Source organism: Hoplias malabaricus, chromosome 4, assembly GCF_029633855.1.
Source record: "Hoplias malabaricus isolate fHopMal1 chromosome 4, fHopMal1.hap1, whole genome shotgun sequence".
In the NCBI taxonomy this organism is placed as follows: Eukaryota; Metazoa; Chordata; class Actinopteri; order Characiformes; family Erythrinidae; genus Hoplias; species Hoplias malabaricus.
Genome location: NC_089803.1, coordinates 7,915,748 through 7,943,444, shown reverse-complemented (window position 1 = coordinate 7,943,444; position 27,697 = coordinate 7,915,748). Strand labels below are relative to the sequence as shown.

Sequence of the window (27,697 nt, the reverse complement as noted above, 5' to 3'; positions counted from 1 at the left end):
CTGTGTCATCTATAAACATCTCCCACAACATTTCTCTAATGTCCTTCCAAAATACTCAATGTAGGCCGTACACATAGATCTAGTTCATTTGGGTCTTTTTAATAATTTCAGTTTTCATTTGATTAAGTCATGCCCCGCCCACACTTATTAAGAGACAGGAAAAGTAAGTAAGTAATATTTATTTATAGAGCACAGTTAAAATAAACTACCATTGCCCAAAGTGCTTTACGATATAGAACAATAAAAACAATGCAGATAGGGATGGAAAAGGGAGGGGACAAGGTATTGATGCAACTAAAGATGTTATTCCTTATGCCATTTTTTCAGAGGAAGCCAATGGCGTGGCCATGCATCACTGAATAAATGGGCTTTTCAGATCTTTTGTCGTAGACCCATGTGATGCCATCTGCTCGTCCTCGGTGGAGCTCTAGAGTAGTGAAGGCAAAATGAAGCTCTCTGAAGCTCTGAAGATGTCCTCTAACCGTGAACTAAAATGGTTCATTACCCGAAGCTTCATGACACCGTGCACATTAGTGCCTTCTGGTGGCCAATACCTCACAGTGCTTCATGTATCTGGAGAACATCTGTTTTACAGCCTTTAAAACGGTGTTCGAGTGCATTACAGCATTTGTTGTTTAAATAAAATAAACCAATAAATCTAAATTGTTGTGCCCTTTCTTCCGTATCTCGTTGCTGATTGGGGTTACACGCATCCAGGGTTTGGCAGAAAGCGTTGATGGATTATTAATGTATTCTGTTACAACACATGAAACAGTAATATATTAAAAATGAATCTAGAGTACACTCATAACACTTCTTGATGAGGCAGAGTGGAGAAACTGTTACGCCTCGTGCTGTAATTACTCTGTTAATATCTAAAATACTAATGTTCTCGCACAAACACTAGAGCAGGGCTTTTGATAAAACAGGTATTTAAATGAGGTATTTAACATGAGAGAATTGTGTGTCCGTGAATGTGGAAGTAGAGAGAGTGTTTGTGAACAGAGCAGTGAAACTCTTTCTACAGCGGGCAGTGTTTACAGTGAATAAACCCCGGTTTTGCTGCTTGTGAATCTTTTCCGGAAGCAGTCACGTGGTCAGTGTGTGCCGGAATGAAGCGTTAGACGTCATTGGTCACGCCATCATTGTAGCACCAATCAAGCACCGACCGAGATTTTTCAGATTCTCTTTTCAGGAACTTCCTTTCGGTTTGACTCACGCTCGGACTCACGCTACGTCCAGTGCGAATGAAACAATCTAACAGAAAATGTAAAATAAAATCAGTGATTAATGACCGACAGACGATGGAGGCTGTACCCTTGGTGCTCCTGTTGTTTGTGGTGTCCTCGGTTCTCGGAGGTGAGTTTTTCTCTAAATGAAACCAAACCGTTTTCTCTGTAGAGAACATTACACTGTGACACGAGTTTAAAATAGAGTAGTAATAATCCGCTATTGTAAGAACAAACGTGTCTTATTATATTTACTATATACAGAGCGGCTTCTCTCGCTGTCGTTGTTAGCGTTAAATTTTAGCTTTACTAGTGCCAGTAAAACTGAGCTAATGGAGTTAAACAGGAGCTGCAGAGCGGCAGTGTCTCTGTCCTGACAGGTTCCAGACTAGGTTTTCCAGCTCGACGGGCGGATATTTTCCCGCTGGGACAGAGACGGGCAGCTCTCGGGTAAAACCAGGGGAGGAGGCCTCAGCCTCTGTATCAACAAATGTGGAGCACAGAAGTCTCTGTGGTGGACAGATACTGCTCTGAAGCGCTGTAACATTTAATAATAAAATGCCGCTCTCACTTTCTGCTGCGGGAGATTACAGCAGTGTACAGAGCGGTGGGCTTTGTCGCTCCGTAAACTAATGCTAATGTAGCTCTTAGCTCACCTAGAGAACAAGGACTCTTCCGTGAGGCTGCTTTTCTGGACTTCATTTCTGTGTTAAATACTATAATCCCTCATACGGGCTGAACTGGGAACCTCCTCATCCCTGTGCAACTGGTCCTGGATTTACTGACCTGCAGACCACATAGTGTCAGGGTCAACAACAACACATCCTCCACCATGATCCTGAACACTGGCTTCCCTCAGGGCTGTGTGCTTACCCCATTACCGTACACACTTCAGACCCATGACTGCAGAGCTCACGTCAAGAACAATGTTGTGGTGGAGTTCACAGAAGATACAGTGGTGGCTGTCCTCCTCACCCACTGAGATGAGTCTGTGTATATTCAGGACATCACATCAATCTCAAAACATCGACCTCACCCTCAGCATCCAGAAGACCAAGGAGATGGTTGTGGATTTGTGCAGAACTGTCACCGCCCCATCCTCCTCTCTACATCAATGGAACAACTGGGGAGAAGTCCCCCCCACCCGCCAATCAGGTACCTGGGGGTACACCTGACAGACACACACTCACCTGGGCACCAACACCACTGCAGTATAACGAAGGCCCATCATTGGTTATATTTCCTGGGGAAGCTGTAGAGGGCTGGTCTAAAAGTCCTCAGGTCCTTGTACAGCTGTGGTGGAGAGAGTCCTGACCACCTGCCTCACTGTGTGGGACGCTGACTGCACTGAGGCAGAGGGAGAGAACATCTGCACAGAGGTCCATCAGGTGCAGTTTATGATCCATCAGTTACATCTACATCACCAGATGCAGGGAAAGAGCCTCTGACCCCCCCCCCCCCCCCACGCTGCACATACACTTCACCCCTTCTCTCTGGAAGGAGGCTGCGCTGAATCTGGACTGAAAAACATTTTCTACTCGTGCAGTCAGACTTCTAAACTGCTCCACGTCTCACACACTCACCATGGACTCTGTAAACACTGCTGTCACTGTCCAGTTAAAAGCATGTGTCTCCCAGAGCAGTAACTTTACAGGAGAAGGAAAAACCTTCTTACGTTTCAGTGGAAGTCAGTGTAAATGTATTTATTTCCCTGTAAGTCTGGAGCGTTTCTATTGGTCCAACATCAGTCAGAAGGACAGCTGCTGTGTTCAGATGATGTAGTAAACTGTACATCCACCAACATGGAGATACAGGGTTTTAATTGGACAGCAATGAGACCATGAACACAACTGTTACACAGTCACTGTTCTTTAATGTTAGTTTCTGATAAGATATTATCACTGTGCTTTAGGACAATCACACTTTCACCATCTTAACTGTTTCTGCTGCAGTACAGAGTGCAGTATTTTATATAGAACGTAAATAATTAGATATTTAAATTTAACTTTGATTTAGTAGTCCAGGTTTATTCTGATACCAAGCCTGGGTAACTGTGTTTCAGTATCATGTCATCTTTAGAATGACAAAGCTGATTCTGACTCTGATAATAATAATAATAATAAAAATACATTTTATTTATATACTGCTTTTCTAGGACCTGAAGTGTTTACTGAATCTAAAATAGTGAATAGTGTTTTAAACCCCATGTACCCACAATAGAAACAGTTTAAATTTGCTGAATTCTCCAATTATGAAGCTGTCAGCACATGGATTACTGTATAAATTACTTACATTTATGATACATTTACATTTCTGTTTCTGTTTTTCTGGTCCTGGTATCTCAGCAGTCTGTGTTTCTGAGCTCTTATCACTCCACACCTTCACTCCTCTCCTGCAGCTTCAGTCCTGTGTCCTCTGTTCTCCCAGTTCGCAAACACGTGGATCTGTGATAGAACGGATTAGGCACAGACCCTTTCTGCTGCTTCTACCTGCTCTTTTAAATGACACCCGTCAGGTGAAAATTTAGTTTGACCAGAGCAGGACGTTCCTCTGTGGGACTTGGTTCTTCCCAGTGTTTCCTCCTCCATATACACAACTGTCTGCTGCGTGGAGGTTTTTCACAGTTTCTACGGAGAAGAGAATTTTTAACTAAAACTAATTAAAAATATCAGTGAGACACAGAGCACACACACAGCAGTGTAAACACACACACACACCTGGTTAACCGACAGAAAGCTACTCTCACAGTGCGGGAGCCCTTCTGCTCTAAAACACATAAAAATAGATATTCATTCAGAGTCTGAGTTTATTACTGAAACACAATGATAAATGATTACAAACACTCGCTCAAACACACTCTCTCCCCCTCGCTCACACGGAGCCGCTGTGTGCAGCTCTCTTCCTCGTTCTTCAAAACAAACCTGGTGCTGCACTAATTAGCGCCCCTCTAGGGACCAGCAGTAAATCTCAGATAAAAATATAAATGAACTATATCTAATGAATGTAAAAGATAAAGTAATAAATTACAGAAATGTACAAATACTGAAGAAAAGATAAAAGAACTGGTCTAGCTTTAATCCAAAGAGGATTAGCTTTAACTAGAGAGATAATGATCAGTTATTAATATCAGTGTAATCTACTCCAAGGTGCTAATTGTCAGTTATTGTATTGGTTCAAAAATAAAAATTCAGTGCATCACTAGAAATGTATAGATGGTCATTGATTATTTACTGTGGAGCACTGTGTGACATCAGCTCATTAACTTAAAAAAAAGACAAACAAAAATGTTTTTTCATATTTTTTTTTTTTATTGTTTTTCCCACAGATAAACACTCTCTGTTTTACCTCTACATCGTCCAGTCAGACCTCTCTGTGAATAACATCTACCAGTTAAGTGTAAAGACTCTGCTGAACGACACACAGATGGACTTCTACAGCAGTCGGGACGGTATCAGGACTCCTAAACAGAGCTGGGTGAAGGAGATAGAGGAGAGTGAGTGGAAAGATGGCACAGAGAAACTGAAGTTTGATGGGGATCTTTTACACGAGTTCCTTGTCACTCAGATGGAGTTCTCTGGCCATGATCCATCAGGTGAGAAACTGCTGCTGTTCTCCTTTTTAAAGATGTACGTCCTCCTCTCAGAGGAAGAAGAGTCTGTAGATTTACACACACTGCTCTGATTAGAGCTCTTCATTTCTTCATCTTCATCTCAGTCACAGAATAAACACAACACACTCCATCAGCCCACAGTCGACTAACAGTGGTCTCTCCTCCTGGAGACTGTCATCATCTTCACTGGGGATTCACTCAGAACAGACCCCTCCTCAGATTCAGTTCTGAAGTGAGTTACAGAGTAGAGTTAACAGAGATTAAACCTCTCCGTCACTACAGAACAGAACAGACCTCTCTTTAGATTCAGTTCTGAAGTGAGTTACAGAGTAGAGTTAACAGAGATTAAACCTCTCCGTCACTACAGAACAGAACAGACCCCTCCTCAGATTCAGTTCTGAAGTGAGTTACAGTGTAGAGTTAACAGAGATTAAACCTCTCCGTCACTACAGAACAGAACAGACCCCTCCTCAGATTCAGTTCTGAAGTGAGTTACAGAGTAGAGTTAACAGAGATTACACCTCTCCGTCACTACAGAACAGAAAAGACCCCTCCTCAGATTCAGTTCTGAAGTGAGTTACAGTGTAGAGTTAACAGAGATTAAACCTCTCCGTCACTACAGAACAGAACAGACCTCTCCTCAGATTCAGTTCTGAAGTGAGTTACAGTGTAGAGTTAACAGAGATTAAACCTCTCCGTCACTACAGAACAGAACAGACCCCTCCTCAGATTCAGTTCTAAAGTGAGTTACAGAGTAGAGTTAACAGAGATTAAACCTCTCCGTCACTACAGAACAGAACAGACCCCTCCTCAGATTCAGTTCTAAAGTGAGTTACAGAGTAGAGTTAACAGAGATTAAACCTCTCCGTCACTACAGAACAGAACAGACCTCTCCTCAGATTCAGTTCTGAAGTGAGTTACAGTGTAGAGTTAACAGAGATTACACCTCTCCGTCACTACAGAACAGAACAGACCCCTCCTCAGATTCAGTTCTGAAGTGAGTTACAGAGTAGAGTTAACAGAGATTAAACCTCTCCGTCACTACAGAACAGAACAGACCTCTCCTCAGATTCAGTTCTGAAGTGAGTTACAGAGTAGAGTTAACAGAGATTAAACCTCTCCGTGACTACAGAACAGAACAGACCTCTCCTCAGATTCAGTTCTGAAGTGAGTTACAGAGTAGAGTTAACAGAGATTACACCTCTCCGTCACTACAGAACAGAACAGACCTCTCCTCAGATTCAGTTCTGAAGTGAGTTACAGAGTAGAGTTAACAGAGATTAAACCTCTCCGTCACTACAGAACAGAACAGACCCCTCCTCAGATTCAGTTCTGAAGTGAGTTACAGAGTAGAGTTAACAGAGATTACACCTCTCCGTCACTACAGAACAGAACAGACCCCTCCTCAGATTCAGTTCTGAAGTGAGTTACAGAGTAGAGTTAACAGAGATTACACCTCTCCGTCACTACAGAACAGAACAGACCCCTCCTCAGATTCAGTTCTGAAGTGAGTTACAGTGTAGAGTTAACAGAGATTACACCTCTCCGTCACTACAGAACAGAACAGACCTCTCCTCAGATTCAGTTCTGAAGTGAGTTACAGTGTAGAGTTAACAGAGATTAAACCTCTCCGTCACTACAGAACAGAACAGACCCCTCCTCAGATTCAGTTCTGAAGTGAGTTACAGTGTAGAGTTAACAGAGATTAAACCTCTCCGTCACTACAGAACAGAACAGACCCCTCCTCAGATTCAGTTCTGAAGTGAGTTACAGAGTAGAGTTAACAGAGATTAAACCTCTCCATCACTACAGAACAGAACAGACCTCTCCTCAGATTCAGTTCTGAAGTGAGTTACAGAGTAGAGTTAACAGAGATTAAACCTCTCCGTCACTACAGAACAGAACAGACCCCTCCTCAGATTCAGTTCTGAAGTGAGTTACAGTGTAGAGTTAACAGAGATTACACCTCTCCTTCACTACAGAACAGAACAGACCCCTCCTCAGATTCAGTTCTGAAGTGAGTTACAGTGTAGAGTTAACAGAGATTACACCTCTCCGTCACTACAGAACAGAACAGACCTCTCCTCAGATTCAGTTCTGAAGTGAGTTACAGAGTAGAGTTAACAGAGATTAAACCTCTCCGTCACTACAGAACAGAACAGACCCCTCCTCAGATTCAGTTCTAAAGTGAGTTACAGAGTAGAGTTAACAGAGATTAAACCTCTCCGTCACTACAGAACAGAACAGACCCCTCCTCAGATTCAGTTCTGAAGTGAGTTACAGAGTAGAGTTAACAGAGATTAAACCTCTCCGTCACTACAGAACAGAACAGACCCCTCCTCAGATTCAGTTCTGAAGTGAGTTACAGAGTAGAGTTAACAGAGATTACACCTCTCCGTCACTACAGAACAGAACAGACCTCTCCTCAGATTCAGTTCTGAAGTGAGTTACAGAGTAGAGTTAACAGAGATTACACCTCTCCGTCACTACAGAACAGAACAGACCCCTCCTCAGATTCAGTTCTGAAGTGAGTTACAGAGTAGAGTTAACAGAGATTAAACCTCTCCGTCACTACAGAACAGAACAGACCCCTCCTCAGATTCAGTTCTGAAGTGAGTTACAGAGTAGAGTTAACAGAGATTACACCTCTCCGTCACTACAGAACAGAACAGACCCCTCCTCAGATTCAGTTCTGAAGTGAGTTACAGAGTAGAGTTAACAGAGATTACACCTCTCCGTCACTACAGAACAGAACAGACCCCTCCTCAGATTCAGTTCTGAAGTGAGTTACAGTGTAGAGTTAACAGAGATTAAACCTCTCCGTCACTACAGAACAGAACAGACCTCTCCTCAGATTCAGTTCTGAAGTGAGTTACAGAGTAGAGTTAACAGAGATTACACCTCTCCGTCACTACAGAACAGAACAGACCCCTCCTCAGATTCAGTTCTGAAGTGAGTTACAGTGTAGAGTTAACAGAGATTACACCTCTCCGTCACTACAGAACAGAACAGACCTCTCCTCAGATTCAGTTCTGAAGTGAGTTACAGAGTAGAGTTAACAGAGATTACACCTCTCCGTCACTACAGAACAGAACAGACCTCTCCTCAGATTCAGTTCTGAAGTGAGTTACAGTGTAGAGTTAACAGAGATTAAACCTCTCCGTCACTACAGAACAGAACAGACCTCTCCTCAGATTCAGTTCTGAAGTGAGTTACAGAGTAGAGTTAACAGAGATTAAACCTCTCCGTCACTACAGAACAGAACAGACCTCTCCTCAGATTCAGTTCTGAAGTGAGTTACAGAGTAGAGTTAACAGAGATTAAACCTCTCCGTCACTACAGAACAGAACAGACCTCTCCTCAGATTCAGTTCTGAAGTGAGTTACAGAGTAGAGTTAACAGAGATTAAACCTCTCCGTCACTACAGAACAGAACAGACCCCTCCTCAGATTCAGTTCTAAAGTGAGTTACAGAGTAGAGTTAACAGAGATTAAACCTCTCCGTCACTACAGAACAGAACAGACCTCTCCTCAGATTCAGTTCTGAAGTGAGTTACAGAGTAGAGTTAACAGAGATTAAACCTCTCCGTCACTACAGAACAGAACAGACCTCTCCTCAGATTCAGTTCTGAAGTGAGTTACAGAGTAGAGTTAACAGAGATTAAACCTCTCCGTCACTACAGAACAGAACAGACCCCTCCTCAGATTCAGTTCTAAAGTGAGTTACAGAGTAGAGTTAACAGAGATTAAACCTCTCCGTCACTACAGAACAGAACAGACCCCTCCTCAGATTCAGTTCTGAAGTGAGTTACAGTGTAGAGTTAACAGAGATTAAACCTCTCCGTCACTACAGAACAGAACAGACCCCTCCTCAAATTCAGTTCTAAAGTGAGTTACAGAGTAGAGTTAACAGAGATTAAACCTCTCCGTCACTACAGAACAGAACAGACCCCTCCTCAGATTCAGTTCTGAAGTGAGTTACAGTGTAGAGTTAACAGAGATTAAACCTCTCCGTCACTACAGAACAGAACAGACCTCTCCTCAGATTTAGTTCTGAAGTGAGTTACAGATTAGAGTCAACAGAGATTACACCTCTCCGTCACTACAGAACAGAACAGACCCCTCCTCAGATTCAGTTCTGAAGTGAGTTACAGTGTAGAGTTAACAGAGATTAAACCTCTCCGTCACTACAGAACAGAACAGACCCCTCCTCAGATTCAGTTCTGAAGAGAGTTACAGAGTAGAGTTAACAGAGATTAAACCTCTCCGTCACTACAGAACAGAACAGACCTCTCCTCAGATTCAGTTCTGAAGTGAGTTACAGTGTAGAGTTAACAGAGATTAAACCTCTCCGTCACTACAGAACAGAACAGACCCCTCCTCAGATTCAGTTCTGAAGTGAGTTACAGTGTAGAGTTAACAGAGATTAAACCTCTCCGTCACTACAGAACAGAACAGACCCCTCCTCAGATTCAGTTCTGAAGTGAGTTACAGAGTAGAGTTAACAGAGATTAAACCTCTCCGTCACTACAGAACAGAACAGACCCCTCCTCAGATTCAGTTCTGAAGTGAGTTACAGAGTAGAGTTAACAGAGATTAAACCTCTCCGTCACTACAGAACAGAACAGACCCCTCCTCAGATTCAGTTCTGAAGTGAGTTACAGAGTAGAGTTAACAGAGATTACACCTCTCCGTCACTACAGAACAGAACAGACCCCTCCTCAGATTCAGTTCTGAAGTGAGTTACAGAGTAGAGTTAACAGAGATTACACCTCTCCGTCACTACAGAACAGAACAGACCCCTCCTCAGATTCAGTTCTGAAGTGAGTTACAGAGTAGAGTTAACAGAGATTACATCTCTCCGTCACTACAGAACAGAACAGACCCCTCCTCAGATTCAGTTCTGAAGTGAGTTACAGTGTAGAGTTAACAGAGATTACACCTCTCCTTCACTACAGAACAGAACAGACCCCTCCTCAGATTCAGTTCTGAAGTGAGTTACAGTGTAGAGTTAACAGAGATTACACCTCTCCGTCACTACAGAACAGAACAGACCTCTCCTCAGATTCAGTTCTAAAGTGAGTTACAGAGTAGAGTTAACAGAGATTAAAGCTCTCCGTCACTACAGAACAGAACAGACCTCTCCTCAGATTCAGTTCTGAAGTGAGTTACAGAGTAGAGTTAACAGAGATTACACCTCTCCGTCACTACAGAACAGAACAGACCTCTCCTCAGATTCAGTTCTGAAGTGAGTTACAGTGTAGAGTTAACAGAGATTAAACCTCTCCGTCACTACAGAACAGACCCCTCCTCAGATTCAGTTCTGAAGTGAGTTACAGAGTAGAGTTAACAGAGATTAAACCTCTCCGTCACTACAGAACAGAACAGACCCCTCCTCAGATTCAGTTCTGAAGTGAGTTACAGAGTAGAGTTAACAGAGATTAAACCTCTCCGTCACTACAGAACAGAACAGACCCCTCCTCAGATTCAGTTCTGAAGTGAGTTACAGTGTAGAGTTAACAGAGATTAAACCTCTCCGTCACTACAGAACAGAACAGACCCCTCCTCAGATTCAGTTCTAAAGTGAGTTACAGAGTAGAGTTAACAGAGATTAAACCTCTCCGTCACTACAGAACAGAACAGACCTCTCCTCAGATTCAGTTCTGAAGTGAGTTACAGAGTAGAGTTAACAGAGATTACACCTCTCCGTCACTACAGAACAGAACAGACCCCTCCTCAGATTCAGTTCTGAAGTGAGTTACAGATTAGAGTTAACAGAGATTAAACCTCTCCGTCACTACAGAACAGAACAGACCCCTCCTCAGATTCAGTTCTGAAGTGAGTTACAGTGTAGAGTTAACAGAGATTACACCTCTCCGTCACTACAGAACAGAACAGACCCCTCCTCAGATTCAGTTCTGAAGTGAGTTACAGTGTAGAGTTAACAGAGATTAAACCTCTCCGTCACTACAGAACAGAACAGACCTCTCCTCAGATTCAGTTCTGAAGTGAGTTACAGTGTAGAGTTAACAGAGATTACACCTCTCCGTCACTACAGAACAGAACAGACCTCTCCTCAGATTCAGTTCCGAAGTGAGTTACAGAGTAGAGTTAACAGAGATTAAACCTCTCCGTCACTACAGAACAGAACAGACCCCTCCTCAGATTCAGTTCTGAAGTGAGTTACAGAGTAGAGTTAACAGAGATTAAACCTCTCCGTCACTACAGAACAGAACAGACCTCTCCTCAGATTCAGTTCTGAAGTGAGTTACAGAGTAGAGTTAACAGAGATTACACCTCTCCGTCACTACAGAACAGAACAGACCTCTCCTCAGATTCAGTTCTAAAGTGAGTTACAGAGTAGAGTTAACAGAGATTACACCTCTCCGTCACTACAGAACAGAACAGACCTCTCCTCAGATTCAGTTCTGAAGTGAGTTACAGTGTAGAGTTAACAGAGATTAAACCTCTCCGTCACTACAGAACAGAACAGACCCCTCCTCAGATTCAGTTCTGAAGTGAGTTACAGTGTAGAGTTAACAGAGATTAAACCTCTCCGTCACTACAGAACAGAACAGACCTCTCCTCAGATTCAGTTCTGAAGTGAGTTACAGATTAGAGTCAACAGAGATTACACCTCTCCGTCACTACAGAACAGAACAGACCCCTACTCAGATTCAGTTCTGAAGTGAGTTACAGAGTAGAGTTAACAGAGATTACACCTCTCCGTCACTACAGAACAGAACAGACCCCTCCTCAGATTCAGTTCTAAAGTGAGTTACAGAGTAGAGTTAACAGAGATTACACCTCTCCGTCACTACAGAACAGAACAGACCCCTCCTCAGATTCAGTTCTGAAGTGAGTTACAGTGTAGAGTTAACAGAGATTACACCTCTCCGTCACTACAGAACAGAACAGACCCCTCCTCAGATTCAGTTCTAAAGTGAGTTACAGAGTAGAGTTAACAGAGATTAAACCTCTCCGTCACTACAGAACAGAACAGACCCCTCCTCAGATTCAGTTCTGAAGTGAGTTACAGTGTAGAGTTAACAGAGATTAAACCTCTCCGTCACTACAGAACAGAACAGACCCCTCCTCAGATTCAGTTCTGAAGTGAGTTACAGATTAGAGTTAACAGAGATTAAACCTCTCCGTCACTACAGAACAGAACAGACCCCTCCTCAGATTCAGTTCTGAAGTGAGTTACAGTGTAGAGTTAACAGAGATTAAACCTCTCCGTCACTACAGAACAGAACAGATCTCTCCTCAGATTCAGTTCTGAAGTGAGTTACAGAGTAGAGTTAACAGAGATTAAACCTCTCCGTCACTACAGAACAGAACAGACCCCTCCTCAGATTCAGTTCTGAAGTGAGTTACAGTGTAGAGTTAACAGAGATTACACCTCTCCGTCACTACAGAACAGAACAGACCTCTCCTCAGATTCAGTTCTGAAGTGAGTTACAGAGTAGAGTTAACAGAGATTACACCTCTCCGTCACTACAGAACAGAACAGACCCCTCCTCAGATTCAGTTCTGAAGTGAGTTACAGTGTAGATTTAACAGAGATTACACCTCTCCGTCACTACAGAACAGAACAGACCCCTCCTCAGATTCAGTTCTGAAGTGAGTTACAGTGTAGAGTTAACAGAGATTACACCTCTCCGTCACTACAGAACAGAACAGACCTCTCCTCAGATTCAGTTCTGAAGTGAGTTACAGAGTAGAGTTAACAGAGATTACACCTCTCCGTCACTACAGAACAGAACAGACCCCTCCTCAGATTCAGTTCTGAAGTGAGTTACAGTGTAGAGTTAACAGAGATTAAACCTCTCCGTCACTACAGAACAGAACAGACCTCTCCTCAGATTCAGTTCTGAAGTGAGTTACAGATTAGAGTTAACAGAGATTACACCTCTCCGCCACTACAGAACCGAACAGACCCCTCCTCAGATTCAGTTCTGAAGTGAGTTACAGTGTAGAGTTAACAGAGATTACACCTCTCCGTCACTACAGAACAGAACAGACCCCTCCTCAGATTCAGTTCTAAAGTGAGTTACAGATTAGAGTTAACAGAGATTACACCTCTCCGTCACTACAGAACAGAACAGACCCCTCCTCAGATTCAGTTCTGAAGTGAGTTACAGTGTAGAGTTAACAGAGATTACACCTCTCCGTCACTACAGAACAGAACAGACCCCTCCTCAGATTCAGTTCTAAAGTGAGTTACAGAGTAGAGTTAACAGAGATTACACCTCTCCGTCACTACAGAACAGAACAGACCCCTCCTCAGATTCAGTTCTGAAGTGAGTTACAGTGTAGAGTTAACAGAGATTACACCTCTCCGTCACTACAGAACAGAACAGACCCCTCCTCAGATTCAGTTCTGAAGTGAGTTACAGAGTAGAGTTAAGAGAGATTAAACCTCTCCGTCAGAACAGAACAGACCCCTCCTCAGATTCAGTTCTGAAGTGAGTTACAGAGTAGAGTTAACAGAGATTAAACCTCTCCGTCACTACAGAACAGAACAGACCTCTCCTCAGATTCAGTTCTGAAGTGAGTTACAGAGTAGAGTTAACAGAGATTACACCTCTCCGTCACTACAGAACAGAACAGACCCCTCCTCAGATTCAGTTCTGAATTGAGTTACAGAGTAGAGTTAACAGAGATTAAACCTCTCCGTCACTACAGAACAGAACAGACCTCTCCTCAGATTCAGTTCTGAAGTGAGTTACAGTGTAGAGTTAACAGAGATTAAACCTCTCCGTCACTACAGAACAGAACAGACCCCTCCTCAGATTCAGTTCTGAAGTGAGTTACAGTGTAGAGTTAACAGAGATTAAACCTCTCCGTCACTACAGAACAGAACAGACCTCTCCTCAGATTCAGTTCTGAAGTGAGTTACAGTGTAGAGTTAACAGAGATTACACCTCTCCGTCACTACAGAACAGAACAGACCTCTCCTCAGATTCAGTTCTGAAGTGAGTTACAGAGTAGAGTTAACAGAGATTAAACCTCTCCGTCACTACAGAACAGAACAGACCTCTCCTCAGATTCAGTTCCTTAAGTGAGTTACAGTGTAGAGTTAACAGAGATTAAACCTCTCCGTCACTACAGAACAGAACAGACCCCTCCTCAGATTCAGTTCTGAAGTGAGTTACAGTGTAGAGTTAACAGAGATTACACCTCTCCTTCACTACAGAACAGAACAGACCTCTCCTCAGATTCAGTTCTGAAGTGAGTTACAGAGTAGAGTTAACAGAGATTACACCTCTCCGTCACTACAGAACAGAACAGACCCCTCCTCAGATTCAGTTCTGAAGTGAGATACAGAGTAGAGTTAACAGAGATTAAACCTCTCCGTCACTACAGAACAGAACAGACCTCTCCTCAGATTCAGTTCTGAAGTGAGTTACAGAGTAGAGTTAACAGAGATTAAACCTCTCCGTCACTACAGAACAGAACAGACCTCTCCTCAGATTCAGTTCTGAAGTGAGTTACAGAGTAGAGTTAACAGAGATTACACCTCTCCGTCACTACAGAACAGAACAGACCTCTCCTCAGATTCAGTTCTGAAGTGAGTTACAGAGTAGAGTTAACAGAGATTAAACCTCTCCGTCACTACAGAACAGAACAGACCTCTCCTCAGATTCAGTTCTGAAGTGAGTAACAGAGTAGAGTTAACAGAGATTAAACCTCTCCGTCACTACAGAACAGAACAGACCCCTCCTCAGATTCAGTTCTGAAGTGAGTAACAGTAGAGTTAACAGAGATTAAACCTCTCCGTCACTACAGAACAGAACAGACCCCTCCTCAGATTCAGTTCTGAAGTGAGTTACAGAGTAGAGTTAACAGAGATTAAACCTCTCCGTCACTACAGAACAGAACAGACCCCTTCTCAGATTCAGTTCTGAAGTGAGTTACAGTGTAGAGTTAACAGAGATTAAACCTCTCCGTCACTACAGAACAGAACAGACCTCTCCTCAGATTCAGTTCTGAAGTGAGTTACAGAGTAGAGTTAACAGAGATTACACCTCTCCGTCACTGCAAAACATTTCTGTCACAGCCAGCTGTGGTTAAATAGAATTTGTTGGTTTTGCCGGTATTTGTTGGTGTGGCTATTAGCAGTGTTTGAGGCATTGTTTTCTTGTCCAGGATTATAAAAAGTACACATGTATTAGTCAAGCCAATATACTTTTGTAGATTAAAAACAGCAGAGTGTCTAAAAGCATTAACGTTACTGACTGGGTTCTGCACCCGGAGGAAACCCACGCGGACACAGGGAGAACGGACCAAACTCCTCACAGACAGTCACCCGGAGCGGGAATCGAACCCACAACCTCCAGGTCCCTGGAGCTGTGTGACTGCGACACCTACCTGCTGTGTCACCGTGCCTCCCCAAAAATACACAAATGTATTTAAATATTTTGGATAAAAGAATCTGTTTTATCCCAGCTGCAGGAGCGCAGACTTCAAGGGGTTAGGGGTTTAACATTAGAAGGGCCATGCACTGAGAGCTAATGATTTGAGCGCTGTGACTCTATTCCAATACACAGAGAAAAACAGCAATCAGATTAAATTAAAACAAATAGTGAGAATCAAATCATTAATATATCGTGAGAAAATTGTATCATGAATTCAGAATATTAAATCGAATCATGAGCAGAGTGCATTGTAATACCCGTGGTTAAAGCCACAGTAATCATCAGTGTGTTTACATTGTTATACCCCTAGTTACAGCCACAGTGATCATCAGTGTGTTTACATTGTAATACCCCTAGTTACAGCCACAGTGATCATCAGTGTGTTTACATTGTTATACCCCTAGTTACAGCCACAGTGATCATCAGTGTGTTTACATTGTAATACCCCTAGTTACTGCCACAGTAATCATCAGTGTGTTTACATTGTAATACCCCTAGTCACTGCCACAGTAATCATCAGTGTGTTTACATTGTAATACCCCTAGTTACAGCCACAGTGATCATCAGTGTGTTTACATTGTAATACCCCTAGTTACAGCCACAGTGATCATCAGTGTGTTTACATTGTAATACCCCTAGTTACTGCCACAGTGATCATCAGTGTGTTTACATTGTAATACCCCTAGTTACTGCCACAGTGATCATCAGTGTGTTTACATTGTAATACCCCTAGTTACTGCCACAGTGATCATCAGTGTGTTTACATTGTAATACCCCTAGTTACTGCCACAGTGATCATCAGTGTGTTTACATTGTAATACCCCTAGTTACAGCCACAGTAATCATCAGTGTGTTTACATTGTAATACCCCTAGTTACTGCCACAGTGATCATCAGTGTGTTTACATTGTAATACCCCTAGTTACTGCCACTGCCGTCACTACAGAACAGAACAGACCCCTCCTCAGATTCAGTTCTGAAGTGAGTTACAGTGTAGAGTTAACAGAGATTAAACCTCTCCGTCACTACAGAACAGAACAGACCCCTCCTCAGATTCAGTTCTGAAGTGAGTTACAGTGTAGAGTTAACAGAGATTAAACCTCTCCGTCACTACAGAACAGAACAGACCTCTCCTCAGATTCAGTTCTGAAGTGAGTTACAGTGTAGAGTTAACAGAGATTAAACCTCTCCGTCACTACAGAACAGAACAGACCCCTCCTCAGATTCAGTTCTGAAGTGAGTTACAGTGTAGAGTTAACAGAGATTACACCTCTCCGTCACTACAGAACAGAACAGACCTCTCCTCAGATTCAGTTCTAAAGTGAGTTACAGAGTAGAGTTAACAGAGATTACACCTCTCCGTCACTACAGAACAGAACAGACCTCTCCTCAGATTCAGTTCTGAAGTGAGTTACAGTGTAGAGTTAACAGAGATTAAACCTCTCCGTCACTACAGAACAGAACAGACCCCTCCTCAGATTCAGTTCTGAAGTGAGTTACAGTGTAGAGTTAACAGAGATTAAACCTCTCCGTCACTACAGAACAGAACAGACCTCTCCTCAGATTCAGTTCTGAAGTGAGTTACAGATTAGAGTCAACAGAGATTACACCTCTCCGTCACTACAGAACAGAACAGACCCCTACTCAGATTCAGTTCTGAAGTGAGTTACAGAGTAGAGTTAACAGAGATTACACCTCTCCGTCACTACAGAACAGAACAGACCCCTCCTCAGATTCAGTTCTAAAGTGAGTTACAGAGTAGAGTTAACAGAGATTACACCTCTCCGTCACTACAGAACAGAACAGACCCCTCCTCAGATTCAGTTCTGAAGTGAGTTACAGTGTAGAGTTAACAGAGATTACACCTCTCCGTCACTACAGAACAGAACAGACCCCTCCTCAGATTCAGTTCTAAAGTGAGTTACAGAGTAGAGTTAACAGAGATTAAACCTCTCCGTCACTACAGAACAGAACAGACCCCTCCTCAGATTCAGTTCTGAAGTGAGTTACAGTGTAGAGTTAACAGAGATTAAACCTCTCCGTCACTACAGAACAGAACAGACCCCTCCTCAGATTCAGTTCTGAAGTGAGTTACAGATTAGAGTTAACAGAGATTAAACCTCTCCGTCACTACAGAACAGAACAGACCCCTCCTCAGATTCAGTTCTGAAGTGAGTTACAGTGTAGAGTTAACAGAGATTAAACCTCTCCGTCACTACAGAACAGAACAGATCTCTCCTCAGATTCAGTTCTGAAGTGAGTTACAGAGTAGAGTTAACAGAGATTAAACCTCTCCGTCACTACAGAACAGAACAGACCCCTCCTCAGATTCAGTTCTGAAGTGAGTTACAGTGTAGAGTTAACAGAGATTACACCTCTCCGTCACTACAGAACAGAACAGACCTCTCCTCAGATTCAGTTCTGAAGTGAGTTACAGAGTAGAGTTAACAGAGATTACACCTCTCCGTCACTACAGAACAGAACAGACCCCTCCTCAGATTCAGTTCTGAAGTGAGTTACAGTGTAGATTTAACAGAGATTACACCTCTCCGTCACTACAGAACAGAACAGACCCCTCCTCAGATTCAGTTCTGAAGTGAGTTACAGTGTAGAGTTAACAGAGATTACACCTCTCCGTCACTACAGAACAGAACAGACCCCTCCTCAGATTCAGTTCTGAAGTGAGTTACAGTGTAGAGTTAACAGAGATTAAACCTCTCCGTCACTACAGAACAGAACAGACCTCTCCTCAGATTCAGTTCTGAAGTGAGTTACAGATTAGAGTTAACAGAGATTACACCTCTCCGCCACTACAGAACAGAACAGACCCCTCCTCAGATTCAGTTCTGAAGTGAGTTACAGTGTAGAGTTAACAGAGATTACACCTCTCCGTCACTACAGAACAGAACAGACCCCTCCTCAGATTCAGTTCTAAAGTGAGTTACAGTGTAGAGTTAACAGAGATTACACCTCTCCGTCACTACAGAACAGAACAGACCCCTCCTCAGATTCAGTTCTAAAGTGAGTTACAGAGTAGAGTTAACAGAGATTACACCTCTCCGTCACTACAGAACAGAACAGACCCCTCCTCAGATTCAGTTCTGAAGTGAGTTACAGTGTAGAGTTAACAGAGATTACACCTCTCCGTCACTACAGAACAGAACAGACCCCTCCTCAGATTCAGTTCTGAAGTGAGTTACAGAGTAGAGTTAAGAGAGATTAAACCTCTCCGTCAGAACAGAACAGACCCCTCCTCAGATTCAGTTCTGAAGTGAGTTACAGAGTAGAGTTAACAGAGATTAAACCTCTCCGTCACTACAGAACAGAACAGACCTCTCCTCAGATTCAGTTCTGAAGTGAGTTACAGAGTAGAGTTAACAGAGATTACACCTCTCCGTCACTACAGAACAGAACAGACCCCTCCTCAGATTCAGTTCTGAATTGAGTTACAGAGTAGAGTTAACAGAGATTAAACCTCTCCGTCACTACAGAACAGAACAGACCTCTCCTCAGATTCAGTTCTGAAGTGAGTTACAGTGTAGAGTTAACAGAGATTAAACCTCTCCGTCACTACAGAACAGAACAGACCCCTCCTCAGATTCAGTTCTGAAGTGAGTTACAGTGTAGAGTTAACAGAGATTAAACCTCTCCGTCACTACAGAACAGAACAGACCTCTCCTCAGATTCAGTTCTGAAGTGAGTTACAGTGTAGAGTTAACAGAGATTACACCTCTCCGTCACTACAGAACAGAACAGACCTCTCCTCAGATTCAGTTCTGAAGTGAGTTACAGAGTAGAGTTAACAGAGATTAAACCTCTCCGTCACTACAGAACAGAACAGACCTCTCCTCAGATTCAGTTCCTTAAGTGAGTTACAGTGTAGAGTTAACAGAGATTAAACCTCTCCGTCACTACAGAACAGAACAGACCCCTCCTCAGATTCAGTTCTGAAGTGAGTTACAGTGTAGAGTTAACAGAGATTACACCTCTCCTTCACTACAGAACAGAACAGACCTCTCCTCAGATTCAGTTCTGAAGTGAGTTACAGAGTAGAGTTAACAGAGATTACACCTCTCCGTCACTACAGAACAGAACAGACCCCTCCTCAGATTCAGTTCTGAAGTGAGATACAGAGTAGAGTTAACAGAGATTAAACCTCTCCGTCACTACAGAACAGAACAGACCTCTCCTCAGATTCAGTTCTGAAGTGAGTTACAGAGTAGAGTTAACAGAGATTAAACCTCTCCGTCACTACAGAACAGAACAGACCTCTCCTCAGATTCAGTTCTGAAGTGAGTTACAGAGTAGAGTTAACAGAGATTACACCTCTCCGTCACTACAGAACAGAACAGACCTCTCCTCAGATTCAGTTCTGAAGTGAGTTACAGAGTAGAGTTAACAGAGATTAAACCTCTCCGTCACTACAGAACAGAACAGACCTCTCCTCAGATTCAGTTCTGAAGTGAGTAACAGAGTAGAGTTAACAGAGATTAAACCTCTCCGTCACTACAGAACAGAACAGACCCCTCCTCAGATTCAGTTCTGAAGTGAGTAACAGTAGAGTTAACAGAGATTAAACCTCTCCGTCACTACAGAACAGAACAGACCCCTCCTCAGATTCAGTTCTGAAGTGAGTTACAGAGTAGAGTTAACAGAGATTAAACCTCTCCGTCACTACAGAACAGAACAGACCCCTCCTCAGATTCAGTTCTGAAGTGAGTTACAGTGTAGAGTTAACAGAGATTAAACCTCTCCGTCACTACAGAACAGAACAGACCTCTCCTCAGATTCAGTTCTGAAGTGAGTTACAGAGTAGAGTTAACAGAGATTACACCTCTCCGTCACTGCAAAACATTTCTGTCACAGCCAGCTGTGGTTAAATAGAATTTGTTGGTTTTGCCGGTATTTGTTGGTGTGGCTATTAGCAGTGTTTGAGGCATTGTTTTCTTGTCCAGGATTATAAAAAGTACACATGTATTAGTCAAGCCAATATACTTTTGTAGATTAAAAACAGCAGAGTGTCTAAAAGCATTAACGTTACTGACTGGGTTCTGCACCCGGAGGAAACCCACGCGGACACAGGGAGAACGGACCAAACTCCTCACAGACAGTCACCCGGAGCGGGAATCGAACCCACAACCTCCAGGTCCCTGGAGCTGTGTGACTGCGACACCTACCTGCTGTGTCACCGTGCCTCCCCAAAAATACACAAATGTATTTAAATATTTTGGATAAAAGAATCTGTTTTATCCCAGCTGCAGGAGCGCAGACTTCAAGGGGTTAGGGGTTTAACATTAGAAGGGCCATGCACTGAGAGCTAATGATTTGAGCGCTGTGACTCTATTCCAATACACAGAGAAAAACAGCAATCAGATTAAATTAAAACAAATAGTGAGAATCAAATCATTAATATATCGTGAGAAAATTGTATCATGAATTCAGAATATTAAATCGAATCATGAGCAGAGTGCATTGTAATACCCGTGGTTAAAGCCACAGTAATCATCAGTGTGTTTACATTGTTATACCCCTAGTTACAGCCACAGTGATCATCAGTGTGTTTACATTGTAATACCCCTAGTTACAGCCACAGTGATCATCAGTGTGTTTACATTGTTATACCCCTAGTTACAGCCACAGTGATCATCAGTGTGTTTACATTGTAATACCCCTAGTTACTGCCACAGTAATCATCAGTGTGTTTACATTGTAATACCCCTAGTCACTGCCACAGTAATCATCAGTGTGTTTACATTGTAATACCCCTAGTTACAGCCACAGTGATCATCAGTGTGTTTACATTGTAATACCCCTAGTTACAGCCACAGTGATCATCAGTGTGTTTACATTGTAATACCCCTAGTTACTGCCACAGTGATCATCAGTGTGTTTACATTGTAATACCCCTAGTTACTGCCACAGTGATCATCAGTGTGTTTACATTGTAATACCCCTAGTTACTGCCACAGTGATCATCAGTGTGTTTACATTGTAATACCCCTAGTTACTGCCACAGTGATCATCAGTGTGTTTACATTGTAATACCCCTAGTTACAGCCACAGTAATCATCAGTGTGTTTACATTGTAATACCCCTAGTTACTGCCACAGTGATCATCAGTGTGTTTACATTGTAATACCCCTAGTTACTGCCACAGTGATCATCTGTGTGTTTACATTGTAATACCCCTAGTTACAGCCACAGTAATCATCAGTGTGTTTACATTGTAATACCCCTAGTTACTGCCACAGTGATCATCAGTGTGTTTACATTGTAATACCCCTAGTTACTGCCACAGTGATCATCTGTGTGTTTACATTGTAATACCCCTAGTTACAGCCACAGTAATCATCAGTGTGTTTACATTGTAATACCCCTAGTTACAGCCACAGTAATCATCAGTGTGTTTACATTGTAATACCCCTAGTTACTGCCACAGTAATCATCAGTGTGTTTACATTGTAATACCCCTAGTTACTGCCACAGTGATCATCTGTGTGTTTACATTGTAATACCCCTAGTTACAGCCACAGTAATCATCAGTGTGTTTACATTGTAATACCCCTAGTTACAGCCACAGTAATCATCAGTGTGTTTACATTGTAATACCCCCTAGTTACAGCCACAGTAATCATCAGTGTTTTTACATTGTAATACCCCTAATTACAGCCACAGTGATCATCAGTGTGTTTACATTGTAATACCCCTAGTTACAGCCACAGTAATCATCAGTGTGTTTACATTGTAATACCCCTAGTTACAGCCACAGTGATCATCAGTGTTTTTACATTGTAACACCCTTAGTTACTGCCACAGTTCAAGTTCAAGAAGTTTATTGTCATTTCAGCAGTATACAGTGTTTACAGTACACAGTGAAACGAAATAGCGTTCCTCCAGGACCAAGGTGCTACATAAGACAATACACAACATTAAAGTGCGACTAGTGTAAAGCTAGTGCAACATGAAACAGTGCACACGCATTAAAGTGCAAAGGACATAGAACACAAAACAATACACAACATTAAAGTGCAACTAGTACAAATCTAGTGCAACATCTGTGTGTTTACATTGTAATACCCCTAGTTACAGCCACAGTAATCATCAGTGTGTTTACATTGTAATACCCCTAGTTACTGCCACAGTAATCATCAGTGTGTTTACATTGTAATACCCCTAGTTACAGCCACAGTAATCATCAGTGTGTTTACATTGTAATACCCCTAGTTACTGCCACAGTAATCATCAGTGTGTTTACATTGTAATACCCCTAGTTACAGCCACAGTAATCATCAGTGTGTTGACATTGTAATACCCCTAGCTACTGCCACAGTAATCATCAGTGTGTTTACATTGTAATACCCCTAGCTACTGCCACAGTAATCATCAGTGTGTTGACATTGTAATACCCCTAGTTACTGCCACAGTAATCATCAGTGTGTTGACATTGTAATACCCCTAGTTACTGCCACAGTAATCATCAGTGTGTTGACATTGTAATACCCCTAGTTACAGCCACAGTAATCATCAGTGTGTTTACACTGTAATACCCCTAGTTACTGCCACAGTAATCATCAGTGTGTTGACATTGTAATACCCCTAGTTACAGCCACAGTAATCATCAGTGTGTTTACACTGTAATACCCCTAGTTACAGCCACAGTAATCATCAGTGTGTTGACATTGTAATACCCCTAGTTACTGCCACAGTAATCATCAGTGTGTTGACATTGTAATACCCCTAGTTACTGCCACAGTAATCATCAGTGTGTTGACATTGTAATACCCCTAGTTACTGCCACAGTAATCATCAGTGTGTTGACATTGTAATACCCCTAGTTACTGCCACAGTAATCATCAGTGTGTTGACATTGTAATACCCCTAGTTACTGCCACAGTAATCATCAGTGTGTTGACATTGTAATACCCCTAGTTACAGCCACAGTGATCATCAGTGTGTTTACATTGCAATACCCCTAGTTACAGCCACAGTAATCATCAGTGTGTTTACATTGTAATACCCCTAGTTACTGCCACAGTAATCATCAGTGTGTTGACATTGTAATACCCCTAGTTACAGCCACAGTGATCATCAGTGTGTTTACATTGCAATACCCCTAGTTACTGCCACAGTAATCATCAGTGTGTTGACATTGTAATACCCCTAGTTACAGCCACAGTGATCATCAGTGTGTTGACATTGCAATACCCCTAGTTACTGCCACAGTAATCATCAGTGTGTTGACATTGTAATACCCCTAGTTACAGCCACAGTAATCATCAGTGTGTTTACATTGTAATACCCCTAGTTACAGCCACAGTGATCATCAGTGTGTTGACATTGTAATACCCCTAGTTACTGCCACAGTAATCATCAGTGTGTTGACATTGTAATACCCCTAGTTACAGCCACAGTGATCATCAGTGTGTTTACATTGCAATACCCCTAGTTACAGCCACAGTGATCATCAGTGTTTTTACATTTTAACACCCTTAGTTACTGCCACAGTTCAAGTTCAAGAAGTTTATTGTCATTTCAGCAGTATACAGTGTTTACAGTACACAGTGAAACGAAATAGCGTTCCTCCAGGACCAAGGTGCTACATAAGACAATACACAACATTAAAGTGCGACTAGTGTAAAGCTAGTGCAACATGAAACAGTGCACACGCATTAAAGTGCAAAGGACATAGAACACAAAACAATACACAACATTAAAGTGCAACTAGTACAAATCTAGTGCAACATCTGTGTGTTTACATTGTAATACCCCTAGTTACAGCCACAGTAATCATCAGTGTGTTTACATTGTAATACCCCTAGTTACTGCCACAGTAATCATCAGTGTGTTTACATTGTAATACCCCTAGTTACTGCCACAGTAATCATCAGTGTGTTTACATTGTAATACCCCTAGTTACTGCCACAGTAATCATCAGTGTGTTTACATTGTAATACCCCTAGCTACTGCCACAGTAATCATCAGTGTGTTTACATTGTAATACCCCTAGCTACTGCCACAGTAATCATCAGTGTGTTTACATTGTAATACCCCTAGCTACTGCCACAGTAATCATCAGTGTGTTTACATTGTAATACCCCTAGCTACTGCCACAGTAATCATCAGTGTGTTGACATTGTAATACCCCTAGTTACTGCCACAGTAATCATCAGTGTGTTGACATTGTAATACCCCTAGCTACTGCCACAGTAATCATCAGTGTGTTGACATTGTAATACCCCTAGTTACTGCCACAGTAATCATCAGTGTGTTGACATTGTAATACCCCTAGTTACTGCCACAGTAATCATCAGTGTGTTTATATTGTAATACCCCTAGTTACAGCCACAGTAATCATCAGTGTGTTGACATTGTAATACCCCTAGCTACTGCCACAGTAATCATCAGTGTGTTGACATTGTAATACCCCTAGTTACAGCCACAGTAATCATCAGTGTGTTTACATTGTAATACCCCTAGTTACCGCCACAGTAATCATCAGTGTGTTGACATTGTAATACCCCTAGTTACTGCCACAGTAATCATCAGTGTGTTGACATTGTAATACCCCTAGTTACCGCCACAGTAATCATCAGTGTGTTTACATTGTAATACCCCTAGTTACTGCCACAGTAATCATCAGTGTGTTGACATTGTTATATAAAAGTTGTGTGAGGGGGGAGAGTAAGGAACGTTTGTGTGCACCCATGTGTGCTTCTGTATGTGTGTTTAACCCAGAATCTGCGAGGGTAACATGCTTTATCATGTTTAGAAAGAGTTGGTTCAGTGTCTGTGTGTACATTTTACGCGGAGTCTTCAATGTCTATGTGCAGTGGTGTGTTCAGGAAGAGTGTGTAAATGTTAATGTGAGTGACTAGGTGTGTGTACAGTGTTGATTCAGATGGTGATTCCTGGTGAACTGTGTTCTCCTCTGTTTCAGAGCGTCATGTTCTTCAGTGGAGACTCGGCTGTGAGAGGGAAACACTTCCTGACGGATCAGTTTCACCTTTAAACTGCATTAATGATCTTCACTACGATGGAGAAGATTTAATCTCTTATAACTGGGTCTGGGGGAACTGGACAGTCTCAGCCTCTCAGAGCAGTGACCTGGAGAAGAGGTGGAATAATGAAGATGGACTTTTACAGAAAGCTGGTAATCAGAAATGTGAAGACTGTCTGAAATGGCTGGGGATCTGTTTTAAATACAATACCACTGATAGCAGCCTGTGTAAGTATTAGGATATTTTATTATATTGTGTGTGTAGAGCTCTAATTTAGTGAATTTAGAATTCTGTCACTGCGAAACTTTTAAATTTTCTTAAGTGTTTCAGTGGTTAAAATTTAAATGTGTTTATGCTGTATTTACAAACTACAATCAACCTTTTTTATTTTCTTTTTTTTTTTTTACCTGTACGTAAAAGTGAGTGTGAAGATGACTTCTCCATGATCAGAGGAAATGTGCTGCTTCTAGTAGAACACCAGCTGTTTTTATAGATCTGAATTCTGACTGAAACACATTGTGTTTACACTGTTCCTCTCTGCAGCTGTTCCAGATGTGTATGTGTTTGTGAAGAAATCTCAGACTGAGTCCAGCAGACTGACCCTGACCTGCCTGGCCACAGGCTTCTACCCCAAAGACCTGAAGATGAGACTGAGGATATTCACCACTTCACTCCCTGATCATCTACTAACATCCTCAGGAGTCAGACCCAATGGTGATGGAACCTACCAGCTGAGGAAGAGTGTGGACGTCCAGGAGGAAGATACAGCAGGATACGACTGTTATGTAGAACACAGCTCCCTCCAGGAACCTATAATTAAACCCTGGGGTAAAAATATCTGTGTTTGATTATCCACTAACACTGAAGAGTAGAGAGTCCTCCATTAGACTCAGAATATCCCACTGTTCTTACAGTAGTTACAGTTCTTACAGGGGTTTATTTTAATCCAGAAACACTGAAGAGTAGAGAGTCCTCCATTAGACTCAGAATATCCCACTGTTCTTACAGTAGTTACAGTTCTTACAGGGGTTTATTTTAATCCAGAAACACTGAAGAGTAGAGAGTCCTCCATTAGACTCAGAATATCCCACTGTTCTTACAGTAGTTACAGTTCTTACAGGGGTTTATTTTAATCCAGAAACACTGAAGAGTAGAGCCCTCCATTAGACTCAGAATATCCCACTGTTCTTACAGTAGTTACAGTTCTTACAGGGGTTTATTTTAATCCAGAAACACTGAAGAGTAGAGAGTCCTCCATTAGACTCAGAATATCACACTGTTCTTACAGTAGTTACAGTTCTTACAGGGGTTTATTTTAATCCAGAAACACTGAAGAGTAGAGAGTCCTCCATTAGACTCAGAATATCCCACTGTTCTTACAGTAGTTACAGTTCTTACAGGGGTTTATTTTAATCCAGAAACACTGAAGAGTAGAGTCCTCCATTAGACTCAGAATATCCCACTGTTCTTACAGTAGTTACAGCTCTTACAGGGGTTTATTTTAATCCAGAAACACTGAAGAGTAGAGAGTCCTCCATTAGACTCAGAATATCCCACTGTTCTTACAGTAGTTACAGTTCTTACAGGGGTTTATTTTAATCCAGAAACACTGAAGAGTAGAGAGTCCTCCATTAGACTCAGAATATCCCACTGTTCTTACAGTAGTTACAGCTTTTACAGGGGTTTATTTTAATCCAGAAACACTGAAGAGTAGAGAGAGTCCTCCATTAGACTCAGAATATCCCACTGTTCTTACAGTAGTTACAGTTCTTACAGGGGTTTATTTTAATCCAGAAACACTGAAGAGTAGAGTCCTCCATTAGACTCAGAATATCCCACTGTTCTTACAGTAGTTACAGTTCTTACAGGGGTTTATTTTAATCCAGAAACACTGAAGAGTAGAGAGTCCTCCATTAGACTCAGAATATCCCACTGTTCTTACAGTAGTTACAGTTCTTACAGGGGTTTATTTTAATCCAGAAACACTGAAGAGTAGAGTCCTCCATTAGACTCAGAATATCCCACTGTTCTTACAGTAGTTACAGTTCTTACAGGGGTTTATTTTAATCCAGAAACACTGAAGAGTAGAGAGAGTCCTCCATTAGACTCAGAATATCCCACTGTTCTTACAGTAGTTACAGTTCTTACAGGGGTTTATTTTAATCCAGAAACACTGAAGAGTAGAGAGTCCTCCATTAGACTCAGAATATCCCACTGTTCTTACAGTAGTTACAGTTCTTACAGGGGTTTATTTTAATCCAGAAACACTGAAGAGTAGAGAGTCCTCCATTAGACTCAGAATATCCCACTGTTCTTACAGTAGTTACAGTTCTTACAGGGGTTTATTTTAATCCAGAAACACTGAAGAGTAGAGAGTCCTCCATTAGACTCAGAATATCCCACTGTTCTTACAGTAGTTACAGTTCTTACAGGGGTTTATT

At 42.1% G+C, this 27,697-nt stretch overlaps 1 protein-coding gene across 1 annotated transcript; it reads left to right on the top strand.

Moving 5' to 3' along the window:
* Positions 1–1,304: 1,304 nt before the first annotated feature.
* LOC136694884 (zinc-alpha-2-glycoprotein-like) lies at positions 1,305–26,104 on the top strand. Its single transcript, XM_066668712.1, has 4 exons — positions 1,305–1,359; positions 4,555–4,821; positions 25,196–25,408; positions 25,800–26,104. The coding sequence occupies exons 1-4, from the start codon at positions 1,305–1,307 to the stop codon at positions 26,102–26,104; spliced, it is 840 nt and encodes a 279-aa protein (XP_066524809.1).
* The last annotated feature ends 1,593 nt before the right edge of the window (positions 26,105–27,697 follow it).